At 36.9% G+C, this 22,519-nt stretch overlaps 1 protein-coding gene across 3 annotated transcripts in view; it reads left to right on the top strand.

Moving 5' to 3' along the window:
- taok3a (TAO kinase 3a) overlaps positions 1-22,519 on the top strand; it is a 70,544-nt gene that overhangs the window by 28,228 nt on the left and 19,797 nt on the right. For all 3 annotated transcript variants that reach the window (XM_079606098.1, XM_079606097.1, XM_079606099.1), the window contains 9 exons: positions 15,722-15,932; positions 17,247-17,318; positions 18,010-18,111; positions 18,265-18,310; positions 18,862-18,958; positions 19,742-19,855; positions 19,944-20,035; positions 20,775-20,868; positions 21,926-22,007. In XM_079606098.1, the coding sequence (XP_079462224.1) occupies positions 15,798-15,932; positions 17,247-17,318; positions 18,010-18,111; positions 18,265-18,310; positions 18,862-18,958; positions 19,742-19,855; positions 19,944-20,035; positions 20,775-20,868; positions 21,926-22,007 (834 nt within the window). In that variant the 5' untranslated portion in view covers positions 15,722-15,797. The remainder of the gene's footprint in view (positions 1-15,721; positions 15,933-17,246; positions 17,319-18,009; positions 18,112-18,264; positions 18,311-18,861; positions 18,959-19,741; positions 19,856-19,943; positions 20,036-20,774; positions 20,869-21,925; positions 22,008-22,519) is intronic.

The raw sequence follows: 22,519 nt of genomic DNA, 5'->3' as shown, positions 1-22,519 counted from the left end.
TACTTAATTAAATCGTTAACTAATCAGAAATGCAAAGAGGATTGACTTGGAATTGTTAAATTCCTTAAAATTCCCATCTGTAGTGGTCATGCTTTCCTGCTTCGTGTTGAATACGCTGAAAATAACTTTAGTTGAACCTTTTGAATGAATCTCATTCAAAGCTTTTATATAAAGCAAAGTTGTAGCATATGTACATTAAGTGTCTGTGATTGGTTGAATGGAATTGTGATGTCCAATCATTGCTAACGACAGTGAAAACAGACTGCAGAGTGCAGACATTCAGACAAATACTTTGGTTAGTCTTTCTATGTCTACTCAGTCAATCGGACACCCTTGCCGATGGTGTTTAACAGGAACATGAACTGCCAGAATATCAGATTAGATATCAGCTGACACCTAAAGGAAGGCCAGAGGCAGAGTGAGGTGGCTGTGTTTCTGGCCTGTTAGCTCCAGCGTGTAGGACCAAAGCTACAGAGATGCTCTGATTTGGTTTGTTTGTTAAAAGAGAGCGTACGCTGGCCGTGCAATGTCATGTCTGTGGGCATCATATGAAGACTCTGATCGAACGGAGGACTGAAAATGTCTTCTGTTTTGTCATCTTTGATCATTAATTTGATCAATCTTTTGTCTTGATGTGCCTAGAAGCATTATCTACTACTTTTTTTTTTTTTTTTAAATGTTTCATCCCCTTGTCAACAAAACACCCACATCCACCATTAAACACTCAACACTGTAGACTATTTATTTGTGTAAGTGGACTAGGTGAGAGGTGCCATTTATAAACTGAAATCGCATATTCATTCATATTAAAGGAATTGTTATCCCAGAAAGGAAAATATTGTCATCATTTACTCTTCATGCCATTCTAGCCCTATTTTTTTTTTTTTTTTTCATGAAATGTTAACAGCAGATCTTCGACGGTACAGTATGTCCAAGCTTCTGCTTTCCATCAAAGTGAAAGGCGATGAGGACAACATGAGGGTGTGCAAATGATATCAATATGATGACATTTTTAATTTCTGGGTGAACGATTCCCTTCAAGTTCACACACATCAGAAGAGTCATAGGGTGAAAATAGACACTATAAATTGTTAATCTGATCCATGCAACTCATTACAACCTGATGACTTGTAACAACTCTAGCACAGGTGAGTGAGGGGACACTGTAAACTCATCTCTTTTCGGTTTTGGCATATGCAGATTACGAGTCCATGAAGATCAGGAGTGGAAATCTGGGCTAGCGTTAGCCTTGGGCTTTCCCCCCCCACCACCCCATCGTGAGGCGAGTGTAGTCATGCTGTTCAACACAACTGATCATGTCCTTAACATTTACTATCTCGGTCTCGCCGAGATGGGACGTCCATGCTATCAGGCACTCTTTTTATTTTCATAAAAACTATCTTCTGAGCTACGAAAGGCTGTGGGATGAATTTTGGATTGAATGGGTTGGATTTTGTAGTGGTTACAAACCCCATTCCCCCCTCAATCCCCAAAGAAACCTTCCATTTGACCTCCGTTAGCCACAGCCATGCTATCAGCTCTCGGTTTCCTTACCCATGTTCCTCATCAGCTCAACCATACTGAATGACTGGCAGCCACCTCATTCTGCTGCGGCCCAGTGCCTTTGACCTATATTACATTAAGGGAATTAATTCTCTCTCTCTCTCCTCATCTGTTTGGGTTTGTGTGGTTGTGTTATGCAGATGCTGCTCCGCTTTTTTCCCCCCACCGTGACTCTAAATGAAAAGGCGGTTTTGGCAACATTAAATGCTGTTTAATGATGGCTTTCTCGTGAAACGAGATGAAAGTGGGGCAGGAAGGAAGAGCACGCGCACTTGGGCTGTGTTTTGTGTGTGGCGGCGGCGTAGTAGATTGGCAAAGAAATCGTAAAATCCGTTGTCGAATTCCCTTCGCTGGGAATTCCTAACTGGTTCATTCTGAAGCCGCTGGGGTAATGGAAACTGAAATGCTATCAGCTATCTGCTCTGTCATGTACAGGCCTGGCTCAGTTCTCCATGACACATTCCCACTGCATCTATAGGTTTGTTTAGTTCCCATGGTGGTCATGGAAAAGCTGGATATTTTATTTTATTTCATTCTAAAATTTGATATACGATCAAAGATGCATTAAAACAGTAGCATTTTTTAAAAATATTACTCCAATAACTGGTTTTCACTAATATACAGTATTTTGCCTGTGATGCAAAGCTGAATTTTCAGCATCATTACTCCAGTCTTCAGTCACATGATCCTTTAGAAATCATTCTAATATGCTGATTTTGCTCATTTCTAACCATTATCAATGTAACAGATTTGCTGCTCGATTTTGGAAACCTTGATCCATTTTTTAGTTTTTTCGTCCTCTCCACACTTTCGTCTTTCAAAAGAAATGTTTTTTTTTTTTTTTTATAGAAATGTTTTGTAACATCATAAATATCTTTACAGTCTCTTTTATTCATAAAAGACTTGATCAAAAGTAATAATTTCTTTAACAACATAATACTGACCCCAAAACTACTATTATAATTTAATTATTTATTTTAGTTACTAGTTAGTTTGTAAAAGAGCTCACATCTCATGTTGTGCTCCACTGGTTAAACAAATGAGTTTAATGCCTAATGATGATAGTTGTTTTTTTTCCTCGATTTTTGTCAACAAAAGCGGGATCCTGATTCTACCCTTTTTATTACACTTATTGATTTTGTTTATGTTCTTCTTGGGTTATATAAAAAATCCTGCAACCCTTGTCTTTATTATAATGCACTTTTAATTAAAAAATTAAAGTGTTTTCCTCTGGTTAGTCAAGCATAACACCCTTTATTTTCTCACATGTTGCTGAAATTGTTATCTTATCTCTCAGGGCATGAAGCAGCGACCCGGGGGCCTAAACTTCAGCTGTAAACATAGTCATTATTACTCGTTTATCATGGCTTCTGTGTCAAAATGAATTGAACTGCATATTATTAGTAGTTCAAATCGATTTTATGGGCTGTGACGGCCTACTATTCTTACTTGTGATGTAAATAATATTGTAATTGCAGAGGCGATCACTCTCACAGGGGCATGATGCTACATAATGTTTTGAATCCCATTATAGAAACATTCTGGGAACTTTGCCAGACACTTAAGGCGAGACACCCCAGGTGAATAGGGTAAAAAAAAAAAATATCACACTTACTTCACCAGTTGATTGATTATTAATAATATTTTTGTATTACAAAATTTCTGAAATATTATGTTTAAATATGCAAATAAGGCATTGTCTAATTAAATATGCACTATTTGCATACATTTAGATCAAAAATCTGAACATTGGATGAAGTCAGGTTTAAATGGTTTCATTTATTTGATATATTAGAGCCAAAGGTTTTTACAGAGCGGATTTTGGATATCTCTATTTAAAATGTAATATAATAAAATGTTGTATAAAATCAGGAAAATTATGAACAAACCCTTTTGTGAAAACCTTAATAATATAGATAGATAATAAAACTGTAAAGTTTGGTGTATGTAAGTGTTACTGAAGTGGAGATTTCTGGCTCAATGTAGGAGGAAAAACTCATTTTGAGAAACGGCCTTTAAAGATATGTACAGTAATTGAAATCTACAGATGCAAATAGGTAAAGCGCTCTAAAATATACAGTTAAAAGTGAAAATTGACTCAAAATTGACAGATGTTTTTAAAACACTGTTTTTGCCTGTGGTGTCTCCCCTTAACCCCGGGTTACTCCAGAGACAAATCCCTTTCAATTAATGGTCACCTGGTATTTGACAGATGCTTTTTATTTAAAGGGATTTACAGTACACTAATAGGAGAGAGACTTCATGGATCATTCTGGGGTTAAGCGCCTGCTGAAGGGCACTATGCGGGGTCAATATGATTATTTTTTTGTTGAAAGAAATTAATACATTTATTCAGCAAGGACAAAGTAATTATAGTGTTACAAAAGAGTTCTGTTTTTTAAATAGGCTACATGTTGTTCTTTTGAACTTACTACTTACCAAAGTATTGTAGATATGTGATTTTATACAAACGTTCAATAAACAAAGTTAATATTACATTTTAGACACTATTTTAAACAAGTTTAAAATAAGTTTAAAATTAGTTTTTGCTGTTTTGGCAATGACAAGAGTTCCAAACAAATCCACAGGAGAACTGTTCTGCACAGCGGTGTTTCGTCACTCAACGAATCAGATACTTTAAACGAAATGGTTGAATAAATTATTCAATTACGTACGCATTAAGTGATTTGCTGCAACCTACTGGTGGTTTTAGTTTCATATTTAAAAGTATCATTTAATTTTCCATCATATTTCTATATTCAAATGTGTATTAGGTAAGCGTACCTATTAAGCCCACCAAAATCTAAGTCTAGGTTTTTTTCATAGATATTGACATGGTTTATAATAATTTTTTTGTTAAAATGCAAGATTAATCTCACATTTGAAAATGTATTTATTAGTTGATGTACATTTTAGAATATAAAATTAAGATATTTTATTAATAAAGTCAGAAGTCTGGCATGGGCTTAATTGGTACTTTGGCACCATTTAAGCCTGAATGTGTTCCAAATAAGCCCAAATCATGATTGATTTATACAATATAATTTTTTTTATTTTTTTTAAATAAGTAAAACATTGATATATTTATTCAGTGACAGGGAAGCATTAAAAAAAGTAATTTTGCTAATGTTTGATTAGAGCCCTGGGTGTGATTGGTAGGTGTTAGTGGCTGGGGGTCCAGGCCGGTGGTCTGGAGCCTTCAGTCGGCTTGACTCTGGAGTATCTCAGGAGCCAAGCCGAGTTGCGGATCCATACTCTTGGCTTTAGGGGGGTATTCTAGTGGGCCCCCCACACCGGGAGTATGGAGTCTTAAGTTGGCTTGATTCTGGAGTTATGCCTGGTCAAAGCTGGAACTTTGACAGAGTGTATCCTGGGAAGGAAGTCAAGTTGGGATTCCAGACTCAGGGGTTGTCCACTAGTGGTCCTCCCATGTCCTAACTATGGAGCCTTGAGTCGGCTTGGTTCCACATGAAGTCAAAATTCCACATGAAGTATCCAATTAATAGGCCATTAAACAATTTCTCTCACAAAGTTGATTAAACTTTGTAATTTGAGGGATTCCTCATTGAAACGCATAAGGTGGGCTTAAATGGTTCCACAGTCAGTAAAGGTGAAAAAAAAGACAGTTTTCCTTTAAAAAATATAATATATGTTTACACAGACATGCAAGGAGCTTAAATATACTGTGGACAAAGCATCATAGTAATTTCCATTGTGCCCACATTGAGAAATGTTATGTTTTTTTCATTCAAGGTTAGCTTGTGTTGACTCTAGTTTGCATGCGTTTTATGGCGCTGTACCATTTAAGCCCATCTTTAAAAAAAGTTAATTTATGAAAATAATCTTCCCAACAAAACAATTTATGATGTATTTATTTGTAAATTAATGTAAAATAAATCACAAAATATTTAGTGTTTGTAGTTCACATGCTTAATTCTTCAGCAGTCTATCTTCCAGTGAGGCTAATGGTTTGACCTTGAGATTAGCTTTGAGCGAAAACTAATAAAATTCATCTTTCCATTTAAAGGAAAATTATATAAAATAATGAATTATTATTTGTTCATACACAAAACACAATACATTTATCTCTTATTTGACATAATATCAATGTAGTTACCAAAAGAATGGCTGAAAATTGCAGAAATGTGTTGATTTCTGAAGGGTCCAGAAACACCAAAGTTTTTGGGTGTCTTTGTTTGAGGTCCCCTGAGACCGCATGCACATGAATGGGGCTAACTTAACATTGCCAAATGTGTTTAACATGCAATAAAAAATGTCAGGTAAGTTACAAATCACTGGATTGGTTAAAATAAGGAGCAGCAAAAAATATGATTTTCTCTTTTTTATATTAGACTTCAAAGTTGAAAGTGGGCTTAAAGGGTACATGGGCTTAATAGGTACACTTACCCATCTATTATTAATCTATAATCTCAATATTTATGCACCAATTCAGATGCAATTTCTGTGCCACCTCTGCAATGCAAAGACACATTTTGTTGTCAGTGATTTCATTTGATTGGTAACAGCTCTATGTAGAGTCGTCTTATTATATACTACATTTCCCAGGCAGCAACTGTGGATCTTTCAGATGTTTTTTTTGAGGAGTGCTGGTTTGGTCTTGGTCTAGTGTTGCTCTCAACCCCTCAAAGTCTTGGTCTTGCTTTGGTCTTAACACACCCTGGTCTTGGTCTTGGTGGTCTTGACTACAACACTAATATGTATACATACAACTACAAACATAAAATAAAGGTTGTACTGCAAAAATCCTGCTGTAAATGTCAAGTAACCTCTGCCTCATGTTTAGACTCACTGTAACATCTCTCCCTGGAGGCTTAGTTTTTTTTTCCTTTTCTATCTGTCATTGACCTTAAATACATTCCCAGGTAGAATTTGTGCCATGCCTGAACTCTGCGCTACAAAAAGCCTCCCACCTAGAGACTTCTTTTTATGATTTCTTTTTTTTTAGCTTTTCATAGTAAGGAGTGAATCATTCTGCAAACTGCACGACTCAATTCCTCCTCATGTATACTTCTCTGAGGCTACATGAACTTGTTCACACTGTCAGTATCAAACCTTATCAGAAAAAAAACGAGGAGCTTTTTGATGGTGACGAGATGAGAAAGGATTATGATATGATATGTTAAATAATTAATAATTACTCTATTATTTTGTTGGGAATATATTGAAATATGGATGAGAGACTTCTTGCTGGCTATTTAGAATGTTGGAAATATAAAATTAACAAGCGTCATGAAAAATGCAAAACTTTTTTTGTGTGCTTTATTTTATTTCACCCACTACGTTTTCTAAAGCCAGAGCCAGTCAGCCAACTTTTTTTTTCTTTTTTTTATTAATTGCAGCAGCATTTCATTGTGTGTTCGTTGAAAACAGTGTCCCACTGTGATGTTCACATTTAGTTTGTCTTTCATGTTTTTGGCATCCAGTATTTCTGTTCATCATGAACCAGAAGACTAAGCGGCATAAGACACTTGGCCCAGACCATCAACATCTGTCACTTTGTTTAAAGGTCTCTCTCTCTTTCCGCCTCTCTCACTTCCTCTAACAGCCTCTGCAAGCGTGCGTTTAGATCGAGCCGCCCGGCCCTGCGTGAAGCAGAAATGTTACAGCGTTTTTTTGGGGGATGTTACTCGAAATAGAATCGTCTATGTGGAGAAGCAGCCGATCATACTGAATTAAAGCAGTCAGGCAGGAGAAGCCAGCTTTTTCTAGTCTTGGCCTGCTCCAGATCTCTCACTTGTCTTTCTCCCACGGCCCTTCTCTCTCTTTCTCTTTCTCCCCATCTCTCTCGTTCTCTCCCCCACCCCTGGTCAGCCGTGAGCAACACTGTCTGCTGAGTCACACAAACAGAGAGGAAAAAAAGCAGCAGAGAGAGTGTGTGAGGATGTGAACATGAGGGGTGCCCTGGGAAATGTAGAGGAGGTTGTTTTTTGACCCTCTTTTCTCTCTCTCTGTATTCCTTTACTTCCTCTCTCCCTCAGCTCTGAAATGCTGCTGTTTTCCACCTCTCTTTTGTGATTCACTCTTCAGTTTCCTAATTATGAGCTGCCTGAGGTGCCTAACTATATCTGGTGTTAATCAATTGAACGTTTTCGACATGTCTTGTTTCATTTACATTTAAAGGAGCCGTATTTTTATTTATTTTACCCCCCCCCCCCCCCCCCCCCCCAAAAAAAAGTTTTACAATGTTAGACAGTATCTTGCACAAAATCAGTTATTTAGTTCTGTGAATTATTCTTAATTTTTTTTTACAATTAAAGGGATAGTTCACCCTAAAATGAAAAATCTTTCATCATATATTATCATGTTGTTCCAATACTGTATGACTTTCTTTATTTTTGTGGAAGATTTTTTTTTTTTTAATCATGCATTGAAAAGCAGCGGTGACCTTTGACTTTCATTGTCTTTAGGAAACTCAATGGCCAAATAAAAAGCACATTAAATTATGCTTTTTAGTTTTATATTGCCAACAGAATAAAGCATATAATTAATATTCAATATATTATGCAGCCTTAATGTACCTGAAAGTAGACAACATTTACAGACAAAACAGCGGTTTTGTTGTCAGCTGCTTTAAATGCTCGAACTCTTTAAAGCAGGATGGATTCTGATTGGCTGTCAATCAGCTGGAAAAAAATAGTTCTGAAAGTGATTCCAACGATCTCGTTTCTCTGTGCTGTTATCGTTGTAGTTGTGGTGTGGACTCTGCTATTCTTTTATATTTAGAATGATTTTTAGAATTTATCGTTATCTTCTTTGGTGTGAATGGGCCTTAGGACCCACCTGATTGGTCATTCAGACAAGTTACCGACTTACCGATCAGTTTTGAAAAAATATTTTTTTTTGCAAATCAGTGTGGTCTATTTGCTGGATATAAATGTATTGATGTCAGGGATTCCCCAACTTTTTTTTTTTTGTCAGAGTAATCTTTTTGACCTTAACGATTTACATGAAGAACCCTTTGAGTTTAAGTTAATATTTCAATAATTGAACACATTTGCGTGCTCATATTTCTCTGATGTCTCTGATGTTCACATAACATGCAGGTAAACAAATACAATATTTCATCCTTTCATTCTTCATTTTTTTTTTATTAGGTGTTGTTTTGATTATTTCTTTATTTTATATTTAATTTGTAAAAAAAAAAATGATTTAATTAATTATTAGCTTTTCATCGGCTCACAAACCCCTATGGTTTCATGAACCCTATTTAGGAAACCCTCTATCAATATCAACTAATTTGTTTCAAAAGAGCAATGAAAAGTCTGTTTTCTATAATATTTATCCTTTAAATATTAAAAAATATGCAGCAATCATTAACGTAGTACTATTGTATTTTGAATTGAACACATACAAAGGTTATTCTTTTATTCGTGTCTGTAGCATAAGTAAAAATTAATTTCTGGATCTAATGATGTGACTGTTATGTATTCATCTGTGGTGATGAACGAGTGACACTGATTGCACAGCTCATGTTAGTGCTGATTAAAGGATTCGACTTAAGAACTGATCTGTGTGCTGCTTACAACTCACATCAAAGACCTCCGTCTCCTGACGCACAGTCATCAGAGAAATGAATAAAACATTGGCCTCTCTCTTATACGGCATTCACGTTGTTACGCGCGCACACACACACACGCGGCGTCACGACTTTTGACTTTTTGTTTTGACTCGTCATGTCGTTATATATTAATTTAGCACTTGTCTTTTTCACCTTAAAGCAAATTTACAATGATAAAATATATATGTCAATCAGTATTGACACTTTGTTTGCACCACCAAAGATGATTTATTTTGATTTTTTTGGCTTCTTAACTGAATATTTGATCACAATTTCTTCTACTCATTAGTGATTAATAGTGAAGTGTTCTACTTTTACTCCAAATTTGGTGATTTTGTAGAAACTTGATTAAGTCTTTCTCTTGGGCCATAGAAGTTGTATTACTGGTTTAAACGATATCCCTGTTAATTTTTATCTTTAGTGAAATACATACAGTAGGATAGAAAACATAAGTTAATGCTTTTTCCTCTAGAAATGTGGCTAAATCCAAGGGCTCCTTGGGTAAATTCTTTGTCTTTGATTTTTGGGATAAGAGTGTTCATTTATTTTAGCGAATTCTATTCCATCATGACCTTTCACACTGAACAATCAATTTTGAAAACGCTTCTGTCGTTTAGTGTTAAACACAAACAATTTATTGTAGCTAATATATTATTATAATTATAATGATATTTTATTTAATAATTTAAGTTGAATGTTGATACCTTTTAAAACACCTCAAATACTTTTTTCTTTTTTTTTTGTCACAGTGATTTCAAGGTATATATATTTTATCATAGAACACAAGATGCAAAGAGGTCTCCTGGGTATAAAGTCCGTATCTCGGTGCTCTTTGGATAGTTCAACTTGCAAAAAACATGAGGCCAAGGCTCTCGAGAATGTCGAAAAAATATAAAACCTTTATTTATTCATAGCTATAACATTAATTACATTCACATATGTTAATGTTATAGCCATGAATAAATAAAGGCTTTTTACATTTTATTCTACATTCTTGAGTGCCTTGGCCTCATATTTTATCAGTTTATGCATTCCTTGAGAATCAAACCCATGACCCAACTTGTCATATATACCATTTAGTATTGGGCTACTCATACTCTTGGGGTAACGCATTACTTTTAAATTTGCCACAAAATATTTAAGTTACTTCTTCAAATAAGTAACGCAAGTTTTGTTTTCTCATTTATTGACTGACACCTCTCTTGTCCCCATGTTGAGAGAAATTGTGAGTAAGTGCAGGCGTCGTGTGCGCTGGATCATCGAAGGATCATTTCACTTTTGGTGGGAAAGGGACTTTAGATTTGTCAAAAATAGAACTGTTATTTTATGTATTTATTTAATAATAAATTAAACAAGCAAGCCAAGCCCAAGTGAGAAAAAGTAACAAAAGAAATGCAATACATTACTTTCCATAAAAAGTAACTAAGAAACGCAATTAGTAACTTTTTTTAGGGGGTAGTGCAATATTGTAAGGCATTTCTTTTAAAAGTAACTTTCCCCAACTCTTCTCATATTTAAGTCTGTGATTTAAAATTGTGATCTTACTGCCCACCCCTAGTGCCTGGATGTCCTGGCATGTGTGCACGTGTGTTGGTGGGATTTCACGTGTTTGTGGAGGTTGCTCCATATGAGGCCTGTGGTTTAAGAGCACGGACCGTATGCGGACACTTGGGTCTAGAGTGCTTCTCTCACCCACATGTCAAACATATGTTTTATTCAAAGGCTTGATGCACCTCACACACGCGCATGTGCGCGCATTCACAGATAAATTAGTAATGCCGATAGCTTTCCACTGGGACCTGCTGGGACAAGGAATGAGTGTTATATAGAGGAAAAGTCAGTCTAATGAAGTCTCTCATACATACCCATGAAGTCTCTCTCTCCCCATCTCACCCCTCCACTAATCTGGCTCAACCTGCTCGCTAATCTCTCAACTTCAGCACAATGCAGCCATAGATTTACAGTTATTCCTACCGGCTTTCTAAATCGTTGTGTTGTTATTAGACGGACTCTCACCGTTGGGGTCTTACAACCTGTTGGTTCTACATTGCATCATCTCACCTCCTCTGCCCCCCCTCTGGTCTCTTCCTGAAGCGGGACTACGGCTCTCTTTGCTGGAATCTTATTGGATGCAGATCTTTGGATCTCGGCCTATGAGCGTAAAGGAAAATGCTGTCGTATTCAGAGGCACCGTTTGAAGCGAAGGTAGAAGGCGGCAACTCGATTCGTGAGTTTGAAAGTGACAGAAACAGAAAAAGGAGAGAAACAGACAGATAGGCAGACAGACATGATGCAACTAGAAGACATCGTTCTGTCTGTTGCTGGTTGAACAGTTAACCAATCGCGTTTGGCCTGGCTAAATTATAGATCTTCATTAGAGGAATGTTTTGGGTGCAATGCAAGTGAAGCTTTATCAACAATATCGAAAACATTCTGAAATACAAATGTATTCAAACCATCCATCAGTTAGTAAATAAAATATCTTGTTTACAATAATAGGGCATGGGATTCTGTAAGGTTTAAAAGCACAAAATGTAAAGCTTGTATTTTTGTTAAAGCACATATTAATTATTCTGTACAAATATGTTACTTGAGCTGTTTAAATCTTCCCTTCAGAGACAGGAGTACTGTTTTAGGTGGATGACTTTATAGTGAATGGATGTGTACTTTACGCATAGTTGCGTCATGTCGCTTGCTGGCATTCTGGTGTGTATGAGCAAAAAGTTGCAGGGTTTGCCAGCATTATATGGCAAAGGTGTGAGAATATAAGTTTACACAGGCAATGTGTTTAAGCGATTCTATCACACTAGTCTAAAATGCTTTTGCAATAAGATCTATAACATGCATTTACTAAATAGATATGAATTTTGTAAATGTTGAGAGAGGTGATTTTAATTTTTTATTTCATGCCGTCTTTAACACATACATATGCTGGATGTACAGTTTCAAACAGTTTCAAAATGTCTCCACCAAATTGATAATTTAATTTTGGATAATTTAATTTAAATAGCATCTTGCTATTTCCATCTGTTTTTTTTCATGCAATTATCCCTCCAAAAAAATTATGGAAACCCAGTTACTGTGTTTAAAAATTTTATTCTAAAAATTATACCGTTTTCTTATGACATGAGGGTGTGTAAAAAATAATGACAGAATTTTAATGTTTAAACTATAAATGTTTACACCCGTCCATTATGCAAGGGTTCAATGAAGCCCCATTTACCGTAGTAACTCGTGGTCATACTTGCTCTAAGGAAAGTTGCACAGCATGACTTCGGCTGACTCGCGTCAACTCATGTTGCTATTGATGCCTGAGGTCAACATGGATTTGCACCAGCTCTGCAATTCGCCACTCAAGTAAAGTCACGTCACTTTTATTTATGTGCCACTTTATACAATAGATTGCTTAAAATCAAGCAGCTTTACCGTATTAAACATGAGGCCTTCGATTTTGCTTGAAGTATATCAGCCTTTAAGAACCCCTGTACAGCAGCGCCTTATGAATCTGTTTTAAAACAAACTGCCATAAAACGTCTTTGAGGCAAAACGTTGGTTCCTCTCTAGTACCTTTAAAGAAGATTAATAAATAAACATATACTATGTTCTTTTGGACCAGATATTAAGGGAGGTAAAATTATTAACTCACCATAAACTAGAGCAGACATTGTGCAATATGGATGCAGGCAGATATTATCATCCATCTTCCACTCAACGGAGTGTGAAAGTTCATGTTCTTTATAGTTTAAGTCTTTTTCTCCATAAGCCAATAAATGCTCTGGAACGAATGGCTTTTGTGACTGCATTGTGCAGAAATCTGTATATTTTTATTGGATGACTGTGAACTCTGATTCACCTTTATGCCAATTAAAAGCTTTAACCGTCACAATCAGAATCTGCTTTACGTGTACGTCCAGTTGAGGCTTCTGCTGCCTTTCAGCTTTGCTACCCATGATCTAGGCTAATTGATTTCTGCCGTATTAATTCAATAATTAGATGGCCCAAGGCATGAAGTAGCAAGATTTCACTCATTTGGTCGGAGGATTGAAAGTACCTCAGTCATGAAATGTAATTGTGGTTGAGGCTTTTCTGCTCTTGTGGTTTAGGATGACACTGGGTCCAGTGCTGCCTGCAATGACCTTCATCACTTTTGGTCATGGCACTGGTATAGCAGAGTGGTTTAAGATCAGAGCTAGTATAAATACAATGCAAGTTTGAACCTCAGAATTGCACACATCACTTGAGCAAAACGCCTCTCAAACATCTTTCCTTATCACATGATTCACCAAACCTGTCTCCATCCAATCCATCCAATCCAATCCAATCCAATCCAATCCAATCCAATCATCCATCCATCCATCCATCCATCCATCCATCCATCCATCCATCCATCCATCCATCCATCCATCCATCCATCCATCCATCCATCCATCCATCCATCCATCCATCCATCCATCCATCCATCCATCCATCCATCCATCCATCCATCCATCCATCCATCCATCCATCCATCCATCCATCCATCCATCCATCCATCCATCCATCCATCCATCCATCCATCCATCCATCCATCCATCCATCCATCCATCCATCCATCCATCCATCCATCCATCCATCCATCCATCCATCCATCCCTTGTTTTTATTGATAGTACATGAGCTGGGCAGTAATGTTGACCATATTCATAATTGTTATGTGCCACGCACACTAACATATAGAGCGGAAACCTATTAAAAGGTGCCGCCCGGAGTTCCATCTCCTGCTCCATTAAAACACACAATGAAACATGGTAACCCAAAAAAAAGTCAATATTTATTGTTACATGTAGGGGTAAGAATTCATTCGTTTTGAAAGGTGAAATATACTCAAAAAGGAGAGGGTTCAGTCAGCCGCAAAAATAACAAACAAAACGAGTCTTCTAACTAAATTTTAGTTCCTCTTCCCTGGATTTCAGAAATAAACAAAAGTACACAATTCTTACCTCCCTGCTAGCCAGTAAACAGGAGAAAACAAGGTTAAAAGATAATAGCGCTTCTGACCCTCTCAACAGTATTAATAAAGAAAGCAGGACGTCACATTTACCGGCCTATACCGCTAACAGTCAATACGCCGTTCACAGGCGGGTTATTCTATCACAGAAAACACACAACAGCCAACCGGCTTTCAACACCACTGTGTTGCGCAAAACTCGTTCACAAAAACACACGTTCTACAACAGCGTGAAGCAGGAGGGGGAACTCGTTGAACGAGCCTTCCAGACAGCTTATATTCACGCGTCGAGTCCGTCAGCCCCGCCCATCTAAGCAGCTGCACCTGTTACACTCAAATGAGCGTAAAGCGACAGGGAGAGAGAGAGAAGAAAAGAGCACAACAAGAAAATCTGCACACACTCACAGTTCTCGTTAACCACATTTACGTTCTGACACGTAACAATAATGAATGTACAGATGGATATTATCCCATGTGTTCGGTCTCTATATCGGATACACAGTACTTTCAGCACCCTTTGTTCCTGGATCATTGGCCGCTTGTGTGTCAGATGTCTGATGACTCAGTAGGCAGTGTTACATGCAGGTGGCCATTGTGTGTGTGTGTGTGTGCATGTGTGTACATGCTAGCATGATGAGCAATGCTGCCAGACGTTGAACTGTCTTCCCATGATGCCTAACCAAGCTGCCCCCAATACAAAAACACATTGTGTCACACCAGTTTACCATCGCAAACACGTGTGCATGCACAAACATGCCGGGAACAACAAGCAATATAGGCTTTGTGGATGAGGAAGGCATATTTCGGTATTTAGCATAAAAGGAGAGAATTAATCTACAATCACTAGTATCTGTTGGTTTGTGAGTGTTATCTATTCTGGGCATTATTATTATTTTTACTAAGTTTTAGTTCATATTTATGTATTTATTATTTAAATGGTTTGAATTAACCAAGCCATTTGTACTGGTTTACCTCATTATTTTTGACCTTGCATCATGATTGGCTGGTGTATAGCCTAATAGTTAAAGATCTGGATAGATCATTTAAAGATTGCGGGTTCAAACACCAAAAGTGTTCGAACCACAATGTGTGTTTTGTCATCATTAACTCACCTTGATGGAATTTAAATCCTAAATGTTCTTCTGTGTAACACAAAAGTTTTTAATGAATATCCTGGTCACTCAATATTGTGCAAGTGGATGAGGACTGGGGCAGTCAAGCTCCAAAATGAATAATAAAAACACACGCACACACACTATAAAACATTCAAAACTACTGTAGTCCGTAACACTTGAATGCTAATATTCTATATTAAAAAGTCAAAACATTTTGGGCTATGATCATTTCAAAAAATATTGTTTCACTTCACAGAAAGCTTGGAATATGGTGCACACATCTTTATTCAAACATCTGTTCAAAAGTTCTCAATCAAGTAAGAAAAAGTCATACTGGTTTAAATGACGTGTGGGTGAATAAATGATGACAAAACATTTACTTTCGGTTTAACTAATCATTAAGCCACTTTTTCTGCTAATGACCCTCACTTGACGTGGACAAGCAGTCAGTCTTTAATCCGCTCCGTTCTGTCCGCAGGCAAAGCAGGTAAATGCCGGGCCTGCTGAATGAAGGCGAGCAGAAGCACGTCGCCATCAGAGGTTCTGTCTAACTCATGATGCCGTCGTCCACGCGGAAGGGCGCAGTGAAAGACCCGGATGTGGCCAGCCTCTTTTTCAAAGATGATCCGGAAGAAGTCTTCTGCGACCTACACGAGATCGGCCATGGGAGTTTCGGAGCAGTGTACTTTGTGAGTATAGAAATGTTGAGGAAATGTTTTTTTTTGTTTTTGTTTTTTGAGAATAGGGGAAAATGTGATGATGATGTCATTGATGATGTCAGTGTATCATTTGCATATATTTGCATCTCAATCCATTACTCTCCCCTTTATCGACAGTGTCCTTTTCAAACTCATTTGTATCAACTATTTTAAAGTAGTGAATTATTTTCTCTACATTCTAGTAATATTTCTTCTCTTTTTATAAGTTCTGTAGAAGACGAAAGGCACATAGTTGAGACGTAAGAGACCAGAATAGCTTTTAATACCTAAGCTCGATGAGCCTTTTTTTTGTCTTATTCTCCCCTTCAGTCAGTTCTTAACTGTAGTTAAACTTGGAGCCCATCATTTCATTTTCGAAACTGCACCACAGTGCAGCAGTTTTGTCAAATACAAGAACTGCAGCCTCATGACAAGTTCTTGTGCATTCCTTAATCTGGGAACTTATAGCATAAAGCCTTTGATTCCAAATCTGTGGCAAGACTGGAATCCGTCGTGCAAATCCCCCCCTTCTCTCTCATTCTCTCTCTTTTTCTCAAATACACTGACTCGCGTGCACACACTCACTCACTCACATGCGGACTGCCCATCCAGATGTAGGGCTGGTCTCGAGGGGAAAGAATAACTAGGAGACGCTGCTCTTAAGACAGATGTTCAGTCCGTTTAAATGCGAGGGCCAGCTGGCCCCATGATGCAGAAAAGACTAAGATTACTCATGTCTGCCATACAGACTTCTGTTTACAATTGACAAACAATGGCATTCCTGACTTAACACACACGTTCAAAAGTTTAGGGACAGTGAGAATTTTTAAGAAATTAATTCTTTAATTCAGCAAGCACATTAAATTAATCAAAAGTGACATATTTGAGGTGGTAAAAAATCAGTTTCTACAAAAATAAGCAGCAGCACAACTTTGTTTGATAGAAATAAGAAATGTTTCTTCAGCATAAAATTAGCATATTAGAATGATTTCTGAAGGATCATGTGACACTGAAGACTGGAGTAATGATGCTGAAAATTCAGCTTTTCCAGTACAGGAATAAATTACATTATGAAAATAGAAAAGTTTTTATGAATTTTTATTTTTATTGTAATGTTCCACAATTTTTTCAAAGATGTACAATATGTATGTGATTTATATAATTTAAGGCATGTATTGCCTTTAAATTTTCCACATTATTTTGCATAAGTGCAAACTGATCATATTTTACATGCCTGGTTTAAGCTGTACTAAACGGTAAATGCCAAAAATAGTATAAAATAAAAATGGCTTTGGTTTCCCACAGGCCCGAAACTCCTATTCCCACGAGGTGGTGGCCATTAAGAAGATGTCCTACAATGGCAAGCAGACCACTGAGGTGAGAGACAAACTCTACTGTCATCAGCTCTGATAGTCTGACTCTATATTTGAACGTGTTAGTGTTTTACTCTCCATATAAAGCAGTTCTTCAATGTTAATCAAACCTTTTCCTAAATGTCCTTGACCTTGTAGATGATAAAACCAAAACATTTATTTGTTTAGTAGTTTCTGGTTGCTGTTGTAACAGTGTGTTTGGCGATATTGTTTAAATGTAAGTTTCCCCTGGGTGGATGGATGGATGGATGGATAGATGGTTATAAGAATAGACAGAATGACGGACGGACGGACGGACGGATGGATGGATGGTTATAAGGATAGACGGATGGATGGATGGATGGATGGGTGGATAGATGGATGGATGGTTATAAGAATAGACAGAATGACGGACAGGTGTATGGATGGATGGATGGATGGATGGATGGATGGATAGATAGATAGATAGATAGATAGATAGATAGATAGATAGATAGATAGATAGATATTAATGAATTAATTAATGAGACAGACAGACGGACAGACAGACGGGTGGATGGATGATTATATGGATGGATGGATGGATGGATAGACGAAATGATGGACAGACAGATGGGTGGATGCTCTTTAGTTATCGGTATTGAATATCAGTAGAAGCCAAAAGTACTGATGTTTAAATTGTATACGTGTGTGTTTCTTTGGGTTCCCCTGTTCAGAAGTGGCAGGACATCATTAAAGAGGTGAAGTTTCTGGAACAGCTACGACACCCAAACACCATTGAATACAAAGGCTGCTACTTGAAGGACAACACAGCATGGGTTTGTACTGCCATTAAGAGTGATAAAACCGTTTTCTTGGTTCACAAACACGTTGCTATTTATAAGAACTATTTTCAGCTTAGTTTACTTAAAGTTCATTCCCAGAATTACCTGGCAATTAACCATGCCTGCTTTTCTGCGTTTTTCATTCAGCTTGTGATGGAGTATTGTCTCGGCTCCGCTTCAGACTTGTTAGAGGGTGAGTTCACACTTAACACACACTACACACACTTTCATGTATGCAAGTACACCCCCAGTATGCATTCACACAGAGGTACAGTAATTGTTAGAGCTGTCATGTGGGTTTTTTTTAGTCAGTGTCAAAGGCCTTTATTAACCACATCCTAGACACGTTATAAAGCCCATTGTGTTTTATTTCCAGTGTCACTACCAAACTGCCATTGCATTCATGTTTTTGTTTCCTTCAGATGTTGTCATGGCAACATGCACAGCTTTAATGATAGACTGTTGGTTTCAATTATCGCTCCATATGTGTGTGTAAAAGAAGAATTTAGAATTTCCATTGTCATTTAGTCATTTAGCCTGCGTCTGATTAATTCGAGGCCTTTTTCCAAACAAGTTCTCAGTCCTCGTCTATAAGAGGATAATGTATCTAAATGTCATGTCAGTTCGCTCTGTCTTTTTGACACATTTGTCTTTTTTTGAGCACCACGCTTATAGTGACAACAACAAATGTTGTTATGCACATGTTAAGATGTCATCAAGCATCTTTCTTTTATTTTTGTCCAGTTCACAAGAAACCCCTCCAAGAGGTTGAAATTGCTGCCATTACCCACGGTGCCTTGCTAGGACTGGCTTACCTACATTCCCATAACATGATACACAGGTGAGTCGCCACCTGACTGATGCCCGTTTGCTCATTATCAGCATCCTCAATCTTTACAACTTCTTTTTTTTAATGTGTTTAAATGCCGTAAAGCACTGCTATTTTTCCCCTTTTTTGCCCCTCTAACCGTTTGCAGTGACCATATTCAGCATTGGTCTGATTAGAATGATATTATTGAAAATTGATTACAATAATGTATCTATTTTTTTTCCACATTTTTCTAATTAAGTGTGTGTGCTCTTAAGTTTTAGGTTTCAAAGTACAAAATCATTATAATTATGTAAAGTACTAATCCATGACACATCCGCATACGTCAATACCATTTATTGTCACTTTATTTAAATGCTTTACAGCATGCAAGTTCTTATCTGGTTTGCTATTTTTACTTTTGCTTTCTTAAAAAAAAATGTAATTGATTTTCTTTTACTGTTATTTTTCAGCGTTTGTAGGCTAGATTGATATAATTGGAAACTGATTATATCGCAGCTTGATTTTTAACTTCGGTTTCAGGGTTACTAAACCGTTATAATTACACATCCGCATGTCAGCATATCATTTTTCATCATGCTTTATTGAACTGCTTTACAATGTGAGTTCCTATGTTTTATTAGCTTCCAGTAATACAGTGCCATTTTTACTTTCGTTTTTTCTCTGCAAGGTGTTTTTTGTGTTGTGTTTTTTTGTTTTGTTATTTTCCTGAGACACGTGCCATTGCATAATATGGTAATATGATACTACAGTATGTCTGTCTGCAACCCTTTCTCTCTGTGTGATTTTGCTTAGAGATGTGAAGGCTGGTAATATCCTGCTGACAGAGCCGGGTCAGGTCAAGCTGGCTGATTTTGGCTCCGCTTCCATTGCCTCTCCTGCCAACTCCTTTGTGGGAACCCCATATTGGTTTGTACCACACATATTGACATTTAAGATGATGACACATCCTGATAAACCAGGGGCAATTAAACAATTGTGTGTTTTTCTAACATAGGATGGCCCCTGAAGTGATTTTAGCCATGGATGAGGGTCAGTATGAGGGGAAGGTGGACGTCTGGTCATTGGGGATCACTTGCATAGAGCTGGGTAAGGGGCTATGTTTTTAAACTTTATATTTCATCCGTTTTCTGATGTTCTGGTGCTTTATAGTAAACCGATGTTTAGAAGCTGTTTTTAACCATTCACTGTGTGTTGTTACATCAAAACTATGGCCCTTTGACCTTTATTCATAATTTAATATAACTGTTTTCTTTTTGTCATCGTATTTTGTATTTATAATATCATAAATTAAACATGTTAGACGAACAATTTTACCAATATTTTCTTTTATAATAGACAGATGTGTAATTCTCCCATCATTTGATTTATTTAAAAATTTTAAGGACTTTTTTTTCCCTTTGTGATTTCATAACCTGTAATTTTAATTTTTATTCTTTATTGTAATTCTCATTTTAATTAATTTAGAACACGCTGCATTTACAAAGTATGCATGTTGAAGCCCAATATTAGTACTAGTATCCCAATATTGGGACATTTTACAAAATCTTAAAATTGCGTCTTATTTTCACATAAGAGAATCATCATGTACACCCCCGCTAAGAACATACATTGAAGTGAAATAGTATTAGCATAATCGTATTAACAAATAATGTAGCTTATCATCCAGATGTTTTCTGTAGCATGTTTTTTACTGTGTTTTTTTTTGCGATTCAGCCTAAATATTGACATACCATCTGCTTCTGATTAGCATATATGCATATTCATTCAAAATGTATGAAATGATGTCACTTTTTTTTTTACTTCTTACACCCCTGCTGTTTTCTAGCTGAGCGCAAGCCTCCCCTCTTCAACATGAACGCTATGAGTGCCTTATACCACATCGCCCAAAACGACTCTCCCTCCTTACAGTCCAATGAGTGGTGAGTGTCCTTCTACACAATCGCCAAACTGTAGTTGACTCACTATATACAGTATGTGTATACACTCCTACTCGTCAAACATACAGTATACACTCTCTTAACTACGCACTCCTCTCACACTTGAAATGTGTTATGCAATAACCCTGACCCCATCTGCTAGTTCTTCACAACTCCTGATCTTGTGCATGATTGCACGAGCAAACTTTCAGTCCCTTCATCTTTCTGACTTCCAGCAAAGCCAAAAGCCTGTTGGTCTTTCAGGCCTTTAGTTGATGGATCTGGAAATTGGAAGGCTGTCTGAATGGGCCAAAATATTGTTGAGCGTGTCACAAAGTTAATCTGGTGACCTCTTTGTTTTTCATAGTGTTTTCTTATGTGGGGGTGATATGTTCACATTACACATTACTTTGCAATACACTTCACAAAACTAGAAGGATTCCTTTCAGTAATGGAAAAAGAGAAATATTATTTATGTTACAAAGTCAATATGTTGTTGAGTCAACTCAATAAGCCAGAATCAACTCTCTTTACTTTTTTAATACTTATTCCTGGTCTTATTGTGAATGTTTTATCTGTGCACGTTATTCAAAATGTAAAAGTCTACATATTTTTTCACCAAAATGCAATAACTTTATCCCTGAAATTACTTTTTTGTCACTAGGCATTCTTGCATTTCTAATCAATTGACCATTTAAATGATCCCCATAAATTCCTACAAAACATTAAAAATCTCTCTCTCTCTCTCTTTCCCCTTTGATGAATAGAAAGCTCAAAGGAACAGCATTTATTTGAAATAAATCTTTTGTAACATTATAAATATATTTACTTTTACTTTGATCAATTTAATGCACCCTTGCTGAATAAAAGTATGAATTTTAAATGGTATAATGTATGAATGGTAACATTTCTATACACAATTATTGAAACTGAAGTAAAATAGATTCAGAAGGTTTCATGACGACTGTAAATATTGCATCGAACATCTCTGTATTTTTTTGCACATTCAGTACCCTACAAAAGTGCATAATACTGTAACTGTTGCATGTATTTTGTGAAGGTCGGATGCATTCCGGAGTTTCGTTGACTACTGCCTACTAAAAATTCCTCAGGACAGACCCTCCTCAGCAGAGCTCCTGCGGGTGAGTAATCGCATACACACCATGTTCACACATGCAGAGGAAGTTATCATGTCACTTATAAAGTCACTCATAAGCATTGCTCATCTAAGTTCAACCACAACTTCTGAGTGCCCACATATTACTGTTAATTCACTCCCACTTTAAGTCACGTTTTCAAACACTCTCTGTAAACACACTTGCTGGGGGAAGGTGAAATACTCATGTGATACTAACACACAGATTGTTACATTTTAGGCTCAGAAATGTAAACTTCTTATGTAGCTTAATCTCATGTACTGAGAACTGTAACAAACGGCATATGGTCGGGTCTACATTACAGCTGATTATGGCAAAGAACTGTTGAATTAGACAGGAAGAGACCGTCTGAGAAATAAAATGGTAAACTAGGGTTTTAGTTTTTACATAAATTGCACAATTCATAACACAGCGCAAGTACATTACCATTCAAAAGTTTGGGTTTAGTGACACTTTAAAATTATCAAAAGTTTTACATTACAGCTTATGAAAACCCC

Source organism: Phoxinus phoxinus (assembly GCF_949152265.1).
Source record: "Phoxinus phoxinus genome assembly, chromosome: 3".
NCBI lineage: Eukaryota > Metazoa > Chordata > Actinopteri > Cypriniformes > Leuciscidae > Phoxinus > Phoxinus phoxinus.
Note: the sequence above shows the minus strand (reverse complement) of the source record. Positions and strands in the feature narration are given on the sequence as shown.